Source organism: Parambassis ranga, chromosome 3 (genome assembly GCF_900634625.1).
Source record: "Parambassis ranga chromosome 3, fParRan2.1, whole genome shotgun sequence".
Classification (NCBI taxonomy): domain Eukaryota; kingdom Metazoa; phylum Chordata; class Actinopteri; family Ambassidae; genus Parambassis; species Parambassis ranga.
In genome coordinates, this window is record NC_041024.1 from 10,709,872 (window position 1) to 10,729,586 (window position 19,715).

The 19,715-nt window shown below is 40.8% G+C and overlaps 1 protein-coding gene across 9 annotated transcripts in view; it reads right to left on the reverse strand.

Moving 5' to 3' along the window:
• tjp1a (tight junction protein 1a) overlaps positions 1-17,595 on the reverse strand; it is a 38,633-nt gene extending 21,038 nt beyond the window's left edge. For 5 of the 9 annotated variants that reach the window (XM_028402478.1, XM_028402484.1, XM_028402483.1 and 2 more), the window contains exons 1-8: positions 17,126-17,595; positions 3,417-3,473; positions 2,278-2,402; positions 2,069-2,171; positions 1,582-1,909; positions 1,356-1,462; positions 566-734; positions 273-399 (exon numbers count right to left, since the gene is read on the reverse strand). In XM_028402478.1, the coding sequence (XP_028258279.1) occupies positions 273-399; positions 566-734; positions 1,356-1,462; positions 1,582-1,909; positions 2,069-2,171; positions 2,278-2,402; positions 3,417-3,473; positions 17,126-17,149 (1,040 nt within the window). In that variant the 5' untranslated portion in view covers positions 17,150-17,595. The remainder of the gene's footprint in view (positions 1-272; positions 400-565; positions 735-1,355; positions 1,463-1,581; positions 1,910-2,068; positions 2,172-2,277; positions 2,403-3,416; positions 3,474-17,125) is intronic. The other 4 variants (XM_028402486.1, XM_028402485.1, XM_028402479.1 and 1 more) reach the window with 1 other exon arrangement.
• Positions 17,596-19,715: the final 2,120 nt, after the last annotated feature.

Here is a 19,715-nt window from a genome sequence, read left to right on the forward strand (position 1 = left end):
GATCAATCTCTCCCCTCTTCCCCACTACTCTTCCAGAGAACGCCATTATCGGATCTCACTGATGGCTCCAGAGGGAGGGTGATGGTTTATGCATGTTATGTCTTCATCTATTGATTTATCCATCAGTGCTTACTCAGCACCCACTCACCTCTGGGTGCAAACATGATGTATGAAGTAGGAGTGGGTGAGAGAGTGGATGTATGACTGTGTCATGTATGACAGCTGTGACCCATCACCAGATTTGCAATCAGATATATGTGCACTTTGCCTACCTGCCATTGCTAATCTGCCGAGGTGAGTGACGGAGATGGTCCGACGTTTCGGGCCTGTCAGGTGAACGTGATCGACCATGGGATCGATTGGAATGGTCTGATGTCAGTGAATGTATTTCTGAAATATCTGTGAAATGTAGATTTTGCATTTATTAGCATTCAAGGGTACATACCAGAAAGGAGTTAAAATCACAATAAAAACCGTATTGTATATAGGTTTAATTTGGATTCTAGAAAATACAGTCACCACTAAAGGCTAGCTGCATACAACAAGGCACCGCTACTCGTCTCACCATCTCTGTCAGAGTTATTGGCTGAAGGGATGCTGTCATCAAGGTCAGGAATGTTGAGCAGTGTGGCTCGCTCATCTCTCTGCACTACCATCTTCAGCTTACCCTTTGACCTCTCAATCAGCTTCTTGGCATCTATCAGTGATAGGTTCTCTGTAACTGTGCCATTGATCTGCCAGAGAAAAGGGAGGAGGTCAACAAAGAACTACAAAAACACACTATCATTACTACACAGTTACTCAGTGGAGACCCCAATGAACTTCTAAAAATTAAAGGATCATCACAAAAGAGTCTATAATAGGGAGGAGAAGAGGAAGCTATAAAACCAATGACATAATTAAGTTGCCATAACAAAGCTTTAGTGTTATCGGAGAAACAGAAAATAAAAAAATAAGTATCCTAAACCACACTGATTAAAGTAACACTATATTTATCTTACATTGCTTTTGTTCCTGTAATTTCAACTAGAAAATGCTTCCACTTCTCTTCTGTAAAACTGAAACATTAAATTGGATTTTGAATGCAATTCTGTAAGGTGATGGGGGATTTATCCCCTCAGACAATGAGTGGATAAAAAAACTCAAAGGAATAATGGCATGTGTGGTATTTCTTCTGGAGAGCGGGCATAATAATGAATTGTGACCTCACCCTGGAAGCCACATTTATCATCACAGGTCAGAAATACATTGGTGAAATCTACTTTGTACTACTTTTTGACATATATCTTTTATGTCTACACTAAGAATATTTGGTTTTACCTACTCAGGCTAATTTCTACAAAAATGTCTCTCACCTTCAGTACAACATCTCCCTCCTGAATGTTTCCATCTCTGGCAGCAAGGCTCTCCGGAGAGATGTCTTTCACAAAGATGTGGCTGGCCAGCCGGAGTCCATATTCTACTTTCAAATGTAAGTAAGCACAACAAAATAACATTAATATGAAATATCAGTAATCTGCCCAAGTTTGTTTTAAAACATGTTTAATTGTGTTTTCTGATGCTTAGACGTTGTATTTCCACCTTCATTTTTGCGGGACTTGACAAGGGTGACCTTGGCAGGCCTGGGTGGAGCAGAGGAGGCTTGTGATCGGCGATCAGAGCGTGGTGAGACGCTCCTCTCCCGTGAGGCACTGTGATCCCGCCTCCCGCTGTTGCTACGCTCACGTTCATGTCGCCTGCCAGTGCCTGTGCCTCCACTTGCACCTCCGTAGGCACTTTGGCCACCACGACTACTGTGGTGCTCGTAACCATCATCCTCATCACTGTCTTCTTCCTCATGCTCAGACATTGTCTCCCGGTCCCCTGGCCGTGAAACTGGGATTTGTACTTTTCTTTTTCTACGAATAGTCTTGACAAAAACAAAGTTTAATGAGAAAGACTCTGCTTTTGCATTTGCATTTGTGATACATGTGACACAACATTCATATTGCAAAAACTTTCCATCCATCTTTCTGTAATGCCACGGATCTCAACACTACCTAACTAAAATTTAGGTTAGGTTACTTACTATCTTTGCATTTTTGCCACTCTTGCGCAGTTGTTGAACGGCGTATGCATGCTCCACGTTGTCCATAGAAACTGCATTGACCATCACCACTCTATCATTTTCTCTAAAAAAGTGGAAAATAATAAGTTAATTAGACATACTATATAAACCAGAATGGACATGCCATTATTTCAGCTTGCTCTAAGCTCAGAATGATACATAGAACTTACTGTAGCAAACCCTCTGCAGGACCACCTTTCAATACATCAGATATCACAATAGATGTCTCTCCACTCTGGAAATGAGGGTTGTCTCGCCCACCTGAAATGGCAATGCCAAACCCAAATCCTGGGGCCTATACACACACACAGGCACACAAACAAGACTGACTGATACAGCAAACATGGCGTATACATTAGACTTGTATTGAGGCTGTGCTGCCTAACAAATACCGTAAAAGGCCCTTTTCAAGCTAATTATCAACACAACTGTATAATAATGTGTTTAGTGCAGTGAGGGAGGCCTTTAATGGGAATATAGGAATTACTTTAGGCAATAACAAAGCTATACATGTGCAAGTTTGCACATTTTCTAAGAGGCTTTCATTTAGATTTTGAGGACTGCTGTGTTTTTGTCTTCACATGCCAGCACCAAGGGAGAATGCCATGTGACGTAAATGGCTAATCTTACAACCACAACAATACAGGAGAGCTGCAAGTCTGAGAATCACAGGTCACAGTAGGCCGCTCCTCCAGCCTCAATAAAGCCGCTCCTAATTAGATTACAGCAAGCAAGCCAGTCTAGACAGGTGCTCTTAACAATCCCAAGACACAGCCGCATCCTCTAACTGTACTGTCTCAAAACAAAATGCATTCAAATTTCAGCATTAGTTAAGAAAATAAGTATATTGCATTTTGTATGGGGAATACTGTAAGGGTATATTCAGTGATACTCACTGTTCTTACAATAGTTAGTGAGGTTAGGAGGTGCCATCTTTCTTAATTACCAGACAAAAAGCATGTGGACTTCAACAATGATCTCTCACTGGAATTGTATAAGGGAGAAGAGTGTGTTGCCCACAGGAAGGAAATGAAATGAAGTAGTAAGGAAGTGGATGCTGATTTCTGTCTTCCTTAGCCTTGTTTCCTGCCATCTGGATTCCCTGACTATTGTTTCACTAGCACACATCCTGCTGCTACAGCTGGGTCTCTCAGTACAGAGAGAAGAGACATGGATGGGCAGAGGACAGAAAGGAACAGCAAGGAAAAAGTGAAGAATGCACAAGACATACAGGATTAGGATGTTCAGGACAAGCAGAGAGGGGAAAAGACGACAAGGAAGAGTGGATTTAAGGCTTGTAAACACTTACCCTGTGAAGGGTCACTGTGTGCTGTTCCCATATGACTGTTTCTTCCATTGCTGCACTCTGCAACACAAGACAAAACAGGAAAAGTATCAGTATCCAGAAAAAAGTTAATTAGATACACAGGTACATTCAAATATACACAGGTACCATCTACCTTGTGTGAAACTCTGCCGTTATTTATATTCTTATTACACTGCAGACTTGCCCATTCCCTTTACATGACAGTCGATGCAGTATAGTTGACAGACTATTAGCAAGTGCACATCATAACCTTCATGTGGATATGCACACCATAACTGCATGTAAGCATTTCCCCACCCTTCCTAGGTTAAATATGTTACACGGTTTATAAAACCAGAAACGATTCCAAAATTAGAACTGGGAACAATAACTACTGGAATGTTATCATATACAGCTTTCAATGAGAGCATCAGTCAGTAAACTGCATGCGCAAATACTATGTCCTTATTTTGTCATAAAGCAATTGTGTGGTTACCGGTTTTTTTACATGATTGCAGACTCTGAGTGACAGCAGCATCACTTAACGTCTGGCAGATATTGACTGAGGCCCCAAATATTGAGTGAACATATTATACTTATACGGGTTATCAGCAGAGCTACGGTGGTATCTGGTCTATATTCCATGTTGCCATGCATGGTTCAAATGGTACTAAGCAGGTATAATTCACTTTCATTTAAATTAGTACTAAAAAGTACAGGTTTCTTTAAGCATAGGCTTTTTTTTTTTTAAATGTGTGTTCCACATAGACTCAAATGATACATGGGAGATACCAAAGACCTTGAATAAATGTACAAACCATCTGGCTGTTAATGTTTATTAGGTCAGTGTGATTCTTCAATTTGTTTATCAAACAGCACTGTTTATTTAAACTCCCAGAGTGCCATGTATCCAGCTTTAAATTACTGCTTTACTCTGCTTCCTTCCAGCTGATGAAGCAACACTGCTGTCTTATCTGTCTCCCTGCAGGGAGCGATGGTACAGCTGTCTGTGGCAGAGTGCTGAGCACAGTCCAGTGTTGAAGGGGAAGGGAAAAAGACATAAACACCACCACACGTGGCAGGGTGCTCATTTACTACACGTTCTATAATCAGCCTTTTAAAATAACACACCATGTCATCTGTCCACCCTGTCATCGCAGTAATCTCTCTGCCTCACCCCTTCATCATCACCTAATCCCCAAACCATCTCAGCCATCATCTTCAACATCATCATGGTCATTAGTGTCATCACCTTCCTTTATCGTAAATATACAGTTTACAGGAGGTGCACACTGCAAAGCTGAAAACAGGGCATGTGACCAAAGGCCACCTGATAAGAGAGAGTGGTGTTTGTTAACATGCCTTGACACATAATACTGTAGGTTTGTTGAAAAGGACAAATGGAGAAACACATAGAAGGAAGATTTGTCTCTATACAACTGAGAGAACCAGTATCAAATAATTGTTTCATAGACTTCATTAAAAAATCTAATTAAATTAAATTAAATTGTGATGCAAAATGTGTGAGACCGAGCAGGTTAATGTTTGTCTTCTGCCAGTGGAAACCTTTGCTGCATTTACAGTAGTCCACCAATTCTGAGTTTGTGGTCAGTCTACCCCTTTCACTCATCTGCACTAAATGACAATGAATCAGTTGGCCTACACCTCTAGAATACAAAGTTAACCCTTTTACCCTAATTTCCATAGCAGCTCTGTGTGGATGTTATTTATGTCCATAATTGGCGCAGAGGGCTTGGGTGTCCCCCCTCTCATCCCTCCTTTCCCTCTCCACCCTTCTGTCTGCCCCTACGACTCCCACAGAAATGCCACTATTGTGTGTGAGGACCTGACCCATTTAACCATGGCTCCCCCTGACATTCCATAACACATCCATTCCTCTAAAAGTGTTTTGTGATATATTCATCCATCCGTTCATCTATTCATTCATCCAACAGTCCAGGCAGACAGAGAGGGGGTACGCTGTGAGAGACAACAGTGCGCTGGGGTCATGTGACCAGGCGGTCAGGCATGCAGGTGGCCTTGTCCTTGAACTGCGGGTTGCACTGATAGGCAAAGAGGGAGGAGCAGGAGGAAGGGAGCGAGCCTGTGGGCTTCTGCTTATACAACGTAAATATACAGTACCAAGGGACAGCATACATGAAACTGTAGAAGATGAGAGGCTGAAAAAAATAGGCTCTTTTGTTTCTCTGCTTCCCCATTTCTTTCTGGTTTACACACATGCATATTAATGACACCCATTAAAATAAATTATAATGGAAAATCAATCAGAGAAATGAAATATGAAAGAATAATTTGTATCACATATTTTGTCCTACAATATCTAAATGCACTGTCAATGGATCCAGGTAAATTCACACAAATGGAGGTTCTGTCACTAAAGACACAGTATATCTAAACATAATACAGGCTAAAATGCTCAAGACGTAAGGTTTGCTGGTAGACTAAGATAACTCAGCTCAAGATACAGAAAGCCTCTGTTTCATAGGCTGCTTAGACTATTTACTCCATTGGGACTACAGCTTTGCCACCAGATGAGATTACTGTAGTAATTAATCACTACAATGTGAAGTGATGATTAACAGGCTGGCTGATTGAGTGTGAGATATAAGGATGATGGAAAGCACACAGCAATAGAGCTTAAGTTTTAGTAAAACTGGGAAAAGGGCAAGTGAAAGCCCCATCCATGAGAAAATCAACCACAATATTCAATCCAACAGAATTACACATTTATTTAAACAGCTAATTAATATGTGATGTGGATAAGGGGTGTCCGTGTGGTTGTATTTTTCATAAAACAAATATCACAGGGAGGAACTTTCCATGTGGAAAAGACCTTTCTGGCTGCAGCTTGGTGTCAAAAGGTAATTTGATGATCTCAGACTTCATATATTTTATTACAGGAACAATTTCAATCATGCAACGACAAAGATCACATAACATGTGAGGCCAAAACAAACACAATGCAAGTGTGTCTCATTTTCTGAAGTAAAACAATAATAAGAACACTAATGGGAACAAAGGATGAGGTTTATCTCTGAAGTCACAGAGTTGTGTGAAACAATGGTGTGCTTGATGTTGCACAAACTGACGGCAGACTAGTGTATTTATACATCCATATTAGTCAGGCTTGAGCTCTGGCCAGCAAGGCCCAGGGCTGGGAAACAAAGAGCAGCCATCAAATCACACACACATGTGTACTTGTCCGTGCAAACACGCGCACACACGCACACACACAGGCACAAGCCATGATCTAACACTACAGGGCCTCTTTGTTCAGCTACAGTCAGCCTTGCTTGGCCCTGCCTGGCCCACCATAACACACAGTCCAGCGCAGATGATAACAACTCACTCTGGCTCTTCAAAGGCAAAGACTAATCCACTTCTTTGGGGCATACTGATGAACTGACTGGAATAAAATGAATGATGAAATGGACAATAATAACCTGCTGCAGAAAGAAATTGTAAAAAAAAAACGGCCAGGACTAGCATGCAAGTCTTCAAACATATGCATCTCAGCCAGTATAGTCCAAATTTGGATTCAGCTAAATACCACAAACATTTTGTGAACTTAGCCCACTTAACCCAATGTAAGTGTATTGAGTACACAAAAATTAAGGAGACATGACTGACACGAAAAAGCAGGGAGTGAAGTTGTCTTACGAGTGATGTCATGGCCTTCTTGGAATCACCACACAAGCTCTTTATCAGTGGTTTACCAATAAATTTGTTTTAACCAGTAGGCCTTTACTAAACAACCTTCCTTTGTTTGAAATAAAGGAATGCTTTAGTCAGTAGGTGTATCAAATGCAAACCACAAGACACTGCTTTTAACTGAAACACACATGATAAACTGTGCTGGTATAAAAAAAGAAAAGATGAAAGAATAGGTCAACACTGACCTTTGCACCACTAGGTGAGAACAATTCATTTTACAGAGGTATAGAGATAAATATTGTGCAACAGGGGAGTAAGTGTCTAGATGACGACAAGTGTGTGTGGCCAAATCCTGACAAAACTTTAGGTCAGTGTGTCTGCTCTTCTCTGATAGCCTGAGGCAGGATGTAAGCGAGCACAGTCACAGCACCCACAGGAAAACATTCCACTTCCTGTTTGCAGGAAATAGCTCCAACGTCCAGTGAAATCCCAGTGCAAACTATTGAAAAGTCTTCCTAGCATAGCACTTCCCATCTTACAACCTGCAACCTAAGACCATCTCACTACCTCATTTGAGGTCACTGCATACAGAAAAGAACATACACGAAAATTATGAAGCTACTTAGAGACAAACAGTTAAAGAATAGAAAAAGCCTAAATTTTGTTATTACAGATGAATAAACAGAATAAAACTAGAGTAAGACTAGACTCAGAGTAAAGGAGAGGCTAACATTACAATCAATATTTACACTGGCAAATCCCACAGTCCACCCATCATGGATACAACAACAGCCCATCACTGGGGCAATTGTATCCATGGTTATCATATCTCTCCTCATCGGACCCAAAGAAAAGACGGAGGCAGCAAAACTCAAACAACACATAATTAGAGATACGCACGCTCTTACTAGAGGGCAACCACTCAACAGTAAACATGTGCAACGTGTAAACCACTAATGTGGGTTTTTACAATTTGTCTTTCAGATTAGTGTGTATTGTGTAACTCAACACACACTAATCTGAAAGACAGCAGTTGCACATTTAGTGACAACCTCAACAAAACAACCACCATTACTTTTTCTCTATAACAGAGGAATTCGGCAGTAGTGATTTTTAGAGAGGAGAAGAGAGTGCTGCAAGTATGTGTACACATGGGTGTGCATATGAGGGCAAGTAGCCAATGGGCAGATGACGATGCTGCTGCTGCTGATGATGATGCAGGGTCGCAGTCTGCAATGATGTACTGTTGTGCTGACATGCTCAAATATGCTTGAGTTAATTAGTTTCAAATAGCAGCTCCACTCTGTCACCCAGCTCCATGAAAAACCTCTTCATTAGGACTCTACTCAACACAACATACAAGATGCTGCTAAACACATGCACACACACCTCTAACTGAAAATTATCTGACACAGAGTCAGTGCTAGAATAGTGAGGGTAGGAATAAAATACAAAACCTATAATCCGGGCTTTTGGATTAAAACGTTAATCTGAGCCATGCTTCTCTCTGAAGTTGACTGATGCTGTCTCATGAAAGCAGACAGGGTGAAATGGATAGAAGGGTGGATAGAAGGCACGTTTTAGAATGTATTTTTATCTTGTCGCGTCAGCAAACATGGTTCTTGTAGTATACTGTGAAACCATTCAGAAACAGTTTATAGCAGGAAAAATTCACAAATAAAATCTGACTCAGGACTGCTATGGCTATGATTTGCAATATAATAGAAAATGTCCATTTGCAGTTTATTTGCTTGTCTAAATCATGTTTTTCCACTTGGATACAGTGAGAACTTCATTAAAGGCTCTGGGTCAGGTGCAGGCTCTGATTATTTTTGTTGAACACAGTGCAGCTCCACAGAGCTGATGTGCAGTGAGCTGTTCACTGCTGTCCACTGACCCAAACACACAGCTATGCTAGGCTAACATCTCATGTGCAGCTTGTCCAGCAGCAAAGTCATCCCAGCTCAACCACACTAATTGTTCTCTGCCTGGAGAGACAGGAAGTGTTGAGGTCACAGAGGAGAACAGTAACTTCTGGTGGGATTCTGACTTTTTCCTCAATCCTTCTCTCGGTTTACTTGGAGCAGTTTCTCACCAACTTCAAAGTTTCAAATAGCCTTTTAGAAACAGGTCTCACCCTTGGAATTTGAAGGCCCAACCATCACAAGAATGAGATGTTTATTTTAGGACTAAAAGATGGTTAGCTAAAGAGAGCAGTTTTATTCTCTTGTGGTGTGTACAGGCTGGCGGCAAAGTTCCAAGGCCAGGGTTCTGCCAGCTAGCATACATTTTATGCATGAATGCATGTTTTCCTAATATGATCAGCCTTTTGAAAGAGTAATTCTTTTCTTATTTCCAATAACAATGAGATCTTTGATAAGAAAGGAAATGTTTTATGACTGGACACCGGCCACTAAATGCATCAGTCTAATCAGCTATTTTTGTCTTAACACACTTTTACAGGAATCAGTATGTGAGCTCATATGAAGATGGATGAGGGGTGAATTGTGTAGGAGGACAGAGATGAGGATGCAAAGGTGACAGTTTTGTAGTGCTGTATCTACACACACCCTCTCTATACTGTTGTGCTTTATTTTGTGCCTGTGGAAACAAACTGTAATCCCAGGCACTGAGAATGATAACCAGAAACAGCACTGGAAATGTACGGAACCAATCACAGCACACACAACTATCAGTGTTCCCACCCTACCCCTCCCTTCACATACACTCATGCACTCTACAGGAATGTACAGATAAGAAGACAAGGCCCACCTTCCTCACTCAGTTTGTTTCTCATACTAAATGATTTCCCCTCACCTTCAGTTGCCTTGTGTTCCCTCTCTACTTCTGCCTAATTTCCAATGAGTACAAAACACAAGAACACTAAAATATACAAGTATTTGTGACTGTAGTAGAAGAACATTCATAGTTTGGTGACTACAATGAAGGTTTTTCCAAAATTGGTTCTGTCTGTGATCACCCAAAGCTATGTGTTAGTGTATCTTTTATATTTATTTAGTAGTATTTTAGACGTTGCAGTTCTGGTCACACAAATTACGAACCACATGAACCCTGGCCATCGGACCTTAAATGAATATCCATACAATTGCACTGATTAGCAACAAACCACAAGGAGGTTTACAGCAAATGAATACCTTAAAGTTTTGTACAGAGGCTCAGAACTAATGTCAATGTTTAAATAACAAAAATAAAGAATGGTATATCTACACTTTTGCAGTCCTTGACACTGACAAGTTGTTAAAAAACAAAAGCTAAGCAGCACAGAGTTCAAAGGGCTTGGTGCTGTGTAGTCCTCTGAATATTGAGAGACCAAAACATTGGTATACTTTGTGTCCACTCCACACTGTGACTGGATTTGACAGTGATGAAACTCATGGCACCATAGGGACAAACATGCACAAACACACATTAAATAAAATGGTGATTCAGCAAGGGGTCTTTCAACTGTTCATGTTTTTCTGCCTGACAGGAGGATCAGGCAAAATAAAAGCACAGCATTTCAAATTCAAACATAAACTTGGAGCAGCCAGTTTGAATATTTGCCACAAAAGTATAAACATAATGCCCTCCAAGTTGTACATTGCACAACAATTTTAAACTACGCAACTCTGAACCACAACTCACAGTCTGCCTGGTCACATGGTACCATAAAACAAGAGGCCAAGCCCACTCAACGGCATTCCCAAGCCTTCTGAGGACTTCTCTACAATAGGCATGTTGTGGGGCAGAATCTATAGTGAATTAATGAGTTACTGTTAGTGTGGCCATTTTCCCAGCATTTAACTGGAAACATAATTACCATTCCACCAAGAGATGAGAGACAGAGAGGGGGAGTGTACATTCTTAATCAAGATTCGCAAGCATGAAGAGATAATACATTTAAAAAAAAAGGAAGCTTACACTGTCTAATGCCCCAAATGAACTAATTACAATGTGCAAATAACTACCATAAATGTGTAATGAAGCACCATTATGTATTCAGTATTGTACATACAGTAACTGTGTAAACATTATAAACTATCTTTACTTTAGTGTATCAACAAGGACTAAGTTACTTTTGTTTATAAAGCTACACACTGTACCCTTTTCATCAAGTTCCAAAAACCACAACCACTACTCTAGCATTGAAGGCACTTAATGCTGACATGCAGCAAATAATTAAAAACAAAACAAAAGCACGTCAGCAATAGTTCATTGTACTTCTCTGATGTATAAAATAAAATCATCCCTTACGAAGAGTGCTATATATTCATAATGAATGTAAATTAACTATTAAAACCAGCAGTTCCGTTTTTAGCTTTAAAACAAAATAATGCTGCAGTTCTTTGTGTACAGTGTAAGCATGATCTGGCCCTGCAGCAGGACTGAAAACATGTGGGGTAAGGAACACATTACCCAAGAATACCAAAAGTCACTGTGTCTGCCCAGCTTTAAAAGGCTAACCAACAAAGCATGTTCCAGCTGACACAACAACAGGTCTGGATGACACAATCTGTCTTATCTATGATACTAGAGGTGTCCCTATTCTAATTGACAGAAAGGGTTTTAAGGGGTTTTAGGGTTTTAATTACTGACAACCTGCATTATGCAGTGACAGACTACAACACCACAACATTGGCAGATTATTCCATGGCATCTCAATTAAAAAAAAAATCACAGTGCCTACACATATGCATGACTGCGCAAGATTCATAAAGGTGAAAGTACATCAATTTTATTTTTAGATCAGGTGAATTATGGCTGATGCAGTAGAGGAAAAATAAGATGATGACAGAGCACTGTTAATGCAGGCTACTTTTCCTTTAAACTAAAACAGGAACAGAAGTAGAGACACACAAACAAAGGAAATGCCAAATTAACAGGACCTAGCAGATATGGATCATCACAGGGCTGTTTATAGAAAGAACTCAAACTGATGATGATGGTGAAAGGTGATTAATGATGGGCTATCGTGCCTGAGGCACGATGTCAGTGCTGCACTGATTCATGGTCAAATCACATCACACCTACCACATGTGTCCATAAAGTAGTTCAAAAGAACACAGCAACTAACAATCCTTTTCAATACAAGAAGTAAAGTCCTTTAACGGTGGGTGGCCTGGTTTCTGGAACATTTACACACTGACTGTATAGTGTGTGCAAATGATTTCTTATTTTAGTTAAAGCTTCAGACAATGTCTCCCATAGGTTGATAATAATCGGCTGATAAGCACTTCCCAGACAGAAAAGGCAATGCTATGATTCCCAACACTGTGGAAGACAGCAAATGAACACAGAGCTGTGTGTGTGTAAAGGCATGTAGGGCAACAAGCCTTGGGATGAATCTGTTCCAGTCTCTTTCTCTCTCCCCGAACCAGCTGAGCCACGGCTGCCACATGCACTCTCCCTTGTACCTCTCCATGTCCTCTCTCTCACCGTCTCTCGCTCTCTCTCACTCTCTCACACACAAAACACCCTGTGTCAAATCCCCTATGCCTGTAGTGGGAATGATAAATCCCTGCAGAGACCTGCCCTGCACTGCACTGCACTGCACCGCCAAAAAGGATGCAGGGCTGGCTTGGAGTGTCCCAGCTTTGCTAGACTGGCCATAAGCTGAGAAACAAGGAGCTAACCAAGAGACAGGGTTATACAATATTTCTACCAGACTAGAGCATCAGTATATCAGTGGTATGTAAATTGTTTAGCGGCCAAACCTAAAGGCAAAACTTTAAATACTCATAGAAGCTCTGTGATGAGTGCTTATATCTTAGAAAGGATTAGAAAGAAGTAGGCTTTGGCCTCTCTGAGCAGACCTTTGGAGAGTTCAGAACCCCACCCATGTTTTTGCACGAAATTGTGGAATGGACCAATAACAACCAAGGAAGTGGCAAGCTCAGCCAATAATGTTTAGGATGTATTCATGTTGATGTCTCAATGAGGCAGATAGCCGTCAATCATCTTGTGTCTTAATAACATCCATCTGAAATGTGCTGCCAGACCACAATAAGAAAAATAAAATGCTGCTGCCAACTGCTACTCCTATCCACAAAAGCCTTTTGAACCACACCAGGCAATGAAATCCAGTTCACCCTGTGCGTTTCATTTAAAAATACATTGAAACAGGTATTAATGTGCTAGTCCAAGAGCTGTAATGCCATGGTTATATGTGAGAGGCAGTCTTTTTAAGATCTGCCATGTGACTCAGATTATAGCCGGTGCATCTCTCCCTCCCACTCCTTCCTTTCTCCATTTCACCCCTCTAATAACCCCTCCTCCCTCAGAAGGCATTTTCTGTTTTCCTTCTTTTTCGCCTCTCTGTTATCCACCTGCCTCCTGCTGTGTGTATCTGCCCTGGATTTCCCCCCAGAGACACAAGGATAAGCAGGTCAGATATCCTGATAACTACCAGCCACACTTTCAAATCCCCTGACACTGAATCAACACAAACAGTTGCTTTCTCTCAATGTTTTTATCTAGACTATGACAGAAGGTCAAACTTAACAAGAAGCTTTCACTGGCGAAGTCCGAGTCTTCACCTTTTTAACAAAATGATGCTTTTAGTCTGCATATTAGTCTCTTGTGCTACATGGACATATGCATTAACATTTGTATTCAGATAGGTCACAGCTGGGGACAAACTACCCAAAAAACTGAAGCCCAGCTGAACCACAAGGCTCCAGGCTGCTGTCCTCAATGTGGGCAACTGGCATCCCTCTCATCCTTTACAGAGACAGCTTACACCTGCTCTCTCTCTTCAAGGGTCTACAATCAAAGACGTGTCTGTTTGTGCAAGTAGGAAAAAGTGACAGGGTTTGTGGCAGCAGGTCTCCATCCTACCATACAAGACTGCTGTAGTCTTTAAATACCTCCCTCCCCATATGCAGCAACTTACACTGCATTAATCACTGTTCAACATGAAGTGTTCTCAAAATGACCTTGATTTTGACCAAGGGTGTTTTCTGTGTCATGCTCTAGGAATCCCCCAGCATTTATGATAACACAGGTTGTGTGTATTAACAGATATACACATCTGGTTGGGACTATGTCCAACTCATCTGGAGGTGCTTTACGTTACGTTTATTGGAGATTTTTTCTTTACACTGATGAACTAATGCTGAGGGGAGATAAGATGCATGCAAAAGAAAACACTGGATCAATGATTCATATGATTCAACTGATGGTGTAACTCTTCAACGACACCAGACAGGCCGTTCCCCACTATGTTAATCACTTGCATATCATCCCTGATTTTCCAAAAAGGACGGGGAGCTTAGGACACAGAACAAAAACACCATCAAGACTCTTTTTCCCTCTCTAGCACTTGGTTCTCTAATTGCATTTCCCTCCTTCAGTGATGTAAATGGAGATGTGTAATCATCAAAGCAAAACAGAGGCTGTTCTTGGCCTGCTGTGCAACTCTAATTAATACAACCTCCTCCATCCAAATGCATTTTCCACTTATTTCAGTCTTTCTTCCCAAAACACACCAGTCCAATGGCTGGAGGGTTCTTTTCCTTCTTCTGTGATACATTAACAAAAAAAAAAAATCAAGGATGACTGAAGGCCAAACACAAAGAATGAGGCCAGCAATTAGTGTTGTGAAGCAAAGTTTATATCACAGGATTTAGTTGGGTTCCAACTAATTTATTATCATTTACATTATTGGTTTGGGAACTATATGAATAGTAATCAAACCAATTTAAATAATGCTCTTAAATGTGGAAAAATACTGTTTTCATGGTGTGTATTAAACACTGACCAAATACATTTTAATGCAGATGCATAGAGGTCTGGAAACAGACTTGATTTTCTGCCAATGGAATCAAGGAAAAACAGCAAAGCTTTCTTCTCTCTCCAATAACACTCAGTCAAAAACATAATCTCCTAAACAGCAATTAACATAAACTATAATTTTGTAGTGTGGATCTACCATAACAAAACTGAAAAGCAGCCTCAACTACAATTAGGTAAGGCACTCTTTACTCTAGTTTTTGCCAAAGCTGTCAAAACTGAGTGAATGCTAAATATTCAGAATACTTCATACCAACCGTCTGACACATAAATATCACATAACATTGTGCAAAACAAACAATACTGACTGCTGAAACATGATGCCAGCACACTCACTGATGATCTATTCCAGAAAGCATGCCCGGCAACATTGTATTAAAGTTTATCATCAAAGTTAATGATGTGGTATGCAAGTAACACCAGTGCTATGGCAGTTTATCATTAGTCATAATGGAGGTACCAATATATGAGAATTGACTAATGACCTGCAAAGAAGGCTGACAATGAAAATACTCATACTTGTTTCAGACATTTGTTTTTACCCTTTATATGAGACATCTACAACAGGAAACTTCGGATTTCAGAATTTCCCCTCTCATGCAAAATAGATAGTAAAGTGGCTGACTACTGGTATCACTCTGCCTGCCAATGTTGCCCAACAACAATCTAGGTTTATGACATCTTCAACCCCTTCATTCCTACGTTTATTCATCTGAGAGCAGTCTGATTCATCTACTGGTGGTATCAGTACCTGATTTTATGTATCACAACTTTTTGCTAGCACAGCAAGGCGCTTTATTCAAAATCAGATAGAGGAAATGCTGTTACAAAATACTGTCTATTATTTTGTATTTTAGGTTGCTTATGATACACCGTAGCACATTATGTAATTTAACTGTCAGAGCAGTCATCTGGGCATTACAGTTTCACTTTAAATGAACACAAAGCAAAGTTCAAAAGTCAACCTACTGTAATAAAATGCACACTTCCGTAAATTAAAATGGTTTAAAACAACAAGAAAGTGAAGATCATATGAATTCTAATTACACAACAATGTAACCAGTATGGAATCTTTACTAATAAGTAAGCGTAATGTCAAGGTGTGACCATGTCCATCGAGTACAGTAGGATAGCATAACGTCACCGGCTGACATGATGGAAGTGGTTTCGTCTAACTGGCATAACCGCCCAAACCTGTATATCACTACCTCTGTTGGACAAACACGGCACATTCCTCGCTTGTCAGAATGAAAAATACAACCCCTTTAGAGGAAAAATGACTGCAGTATAAACAACATGAGGAATTATAGGTCAAATATGAGTGCTACTCCACTTAAATAAAAATTCTTTCAACTTTTTAATATTTTTTAGGTGTTACAATCACACTATGTAAAAGTATGGACCAGCAGTGTGCTAAAGATAGTTCTGCTGTCAACACCTATGCTAACCCTGTTTCTAAATCCTGCAGAGATGCTTTATTAATGACTTATAATGTATAATATATTACATAAAACTCAAAAATGTGCAAGGCCCTACAGATTTTCAGGCAGCTGTTTTAGAGTGATGGATGGACAATAATTTCACACAGCTGGGAGTTGACATGTGAGTGATGGGAGGACTGAAAATGATTAATACAATTCAGCATAAAAGTACTGGAAAATAGTGACTCTTTATTTCACTGTTTCACAAAACTTTGTTAAAACAGACACTACTTAACACTTAACCTTATAAAAATGTTCTTAAAAAATAGTTTTCATTCATCAGAGTTTATTTTGTGAAGCTGTGGTCTTAAAAAACAGGGTCCAGTCTGCCTCTGGGGCTGAGTCACTTTTTAGATGCTCAGGGATTTCCTACCACTGCTTTAATGAAACTGGGACTGGATATCAACAGGTAGCTGAACTGAGACCATGCTATGAACACAGCTGGTTGATTTATCATTGACAGCTTATCAACAGAAACAGCCAGCATAAGTCAATTCACTTTAATCTAGTACACTGGAAACAGTATAGCTAGTTGTAGGCTATGTTTCCTGGGTGTAGATTTCAAAATAAACCCCCCTAAGCCACACAGCTACACAAACACACCACCATCATTAGGCATGCTACAGTACTACTAGTAGCCAAGCTACAGCAAAATCCACCACTGCTCATGTGTTTAGCTTTAGTTAGCTTTTCAGTATATCACAGACACCATCTAGACCAAGCGTATAACGTTCACACTTGCTTTTTATGAGGCCAGGTACCCACCTTATTGGAAGCTTTGGAGGACATTTTACAGTGCTATTCCGCTTCAAAGGTGGCAGGTTAAAAGTTGTTCCTGTCTTTGTTTGGGTAATCACTTGGATGAGTGCGCTATTTTCCTTCCAGTTGTGTCTTTTTTTCGCCCAGCTGCCGCCACGCCGGGCTACGTTGTTATTTTATTTTATCCAGGACGACGGAAAACATGTCACGAAAAGCCGTTTGTAAAGTCCAAAGTTCATTATCTTATCTTAGCTGCCCGAAACGCTAACGTTACTCCAGTCAGGTATCGAGTCATGTAAAGAAAGTCCGGTTGTGGATAAAATAAAAAAAACGAACAAGTGCTCCTTGCTTTGGCGTCCCGTCGCTAACCTCTGGATGAAAAGTTGGGAAGAGTGGGCATCACTCGGACGGTGTGCAGCAATGGCAGGCTCACTAAACCTCTCCCTCCTCGGTTCTGTGAGCAACGACCGTGTCGTGTCTCTGCGGAGCGGACCATTGCACGTATGTAGGGGTGGACGGCCACTACAAAAACGGGGACATCGACTATTTACCAGCAACAATTAAGTCGTATTAACTTTGTTTCGTTTAAATAGCATTGTACATATATTATCAATTCATCTCGTAACGCGTCTTTAGGTTTCCATGTACTTTTACCAATGCTGAATAAAACGCACACCCCCGCTATCCCATGAAATAAAGAGTCCGGGATACAATAAGGAGAAGCGACGCCGCTGTCCCTGCTGATGCTGAATGCTCACTTTCACTGTGTGATGATGGTGAATAGTATGTTACACCAGCACTACAGTAGCCTGTAAAAATTCAAATCTGAAGAGAAAAGCCGCCTCCTGTTTTCAGTTTCAATACAAGTTCTTCGTCTGTTAAATTCAGCACGAATCGGTTCAAAGTAGGCCCATACCAAAGCCTGTCCTTATAGAGCAAAACAACGTGAGCAGAATATTTAAAAAGTTAGTTGCATAAGACATGATGGAGACTGTTTCCCCTTGTGTTTGTGTGGGTCATTTACAAAATGACTACAAAACAAACCCTTTTTAGAAACATTTCTCAGCATGGGGAATTTGGCAGTGTGTGCGGTTGATAAGTCACCTCACAGGAAACCACAAAACCCATTCTGCTAAGACTTCCTAAACCAGACCCCACCCACAGGATGCACCAATCTCAGCTTGCATTGTTTCACAGTTTACTTCTGATTCCAGCCAACAATATAGCCTCTGCGATAATAATAATAATAATAATTTAAAAAAAGGTGCTTAAAATGATGAAAAAATGTGACATTATTAAAGTTTTCAGTGTCCACTGTTACAGTACATATAATTGAGAGCATATGACCACAGAGACACACCCTATCTTCTCCAAACAAACAGAGCAATCACACTCCCCCAATCTAGCTCCTCTAATGATTCCTTCCTCTCTGTCTTCTTTCCTGAGCTGTGGAGGAGGGCTTGGCGGCAGTGTAGGTGGTCTAAGGAGTTAATTCCCACCAGGCGTAATCCTTCCCAGCTAAAATACAGACCAGCTTGGAGCAGTAGACATGTCTTGAGGGTTTCAGGGTAAGGATGACCCGCAGATGGGGTAGGTCACACCGAGAAGAGGATAAAGACAGACAAACAGCTCTAAAACCTGAAGCCCTAATCCAGCCAGGGAAACACATAATCATACATAATGCCTGGGACATACAGAGTTTAGCAAAATTTAGCATAAAATGTATGTGAAAACACACAAACCACATTAAAGAGGCACTTCACATGGCCCAAAAATGATACATACTAGTATAGATGCAAGTCGCTCACTCCTTCTGAAGCTCCTCAAACGCTTGTAAGGATCAATCAGTGCAGACAGCAGGATGTTTAACATGATAGCTCAGGTGTCAACGGACAATAATTTTATAATAAAATAGCCAATTCAGCGCAAAAAAATATTTCGTATCACTCTTAAAAAAATGACAGTCTTTTCTCTGGTGCTCGCATCTCACTCTCATCTACACCTGTGATGGAACCTCAGATGTTCTTACAGAGAGGATGAGGACATTAGTGACACTCCAATGTGATCAAAGCTATCTTTGTCCTCTACGCTTGCATCCCTGTGCCCATCTCTCTCTCTCTCTCTCTCTCTCTCTCACACTTTCTCCCTCTCCCTCTCACACACACACAAGCACACACACGTGCACAGAAGCACAGACATAGCTCTTCTGGACAACAGCAGCTTCAAAGCTCAGGTGCACTCATGGAAGAGCAGGCACATGGAAAACAAAGGTGAACATGAAGGCCCACATTCAAGTGGAGCACATCACAGGGTTCACTCAACCCAGCTTCTCCTGCAGCAAAAAGGCTAATGTAGAGTGAAACAGCATAATGTGCACAACCTACAAATGTACAGCTGACTGTTGATGCACGTACAAGTGTAAGCAAACGTATAAAATGAATAAGGAAGAATGCACGTTAGTTGTTTTCCTTGGGTGAAAGTTCCTGAGCAGATGCTTTCATCTGTCCTGAATTAGGTGTCTGTGTGATCCCTCCAGCGCCCTGTTGACTCAGAGCTGCCCTGCAGATCCAGCGGAGGCTCTTTGTTTCGACATGCT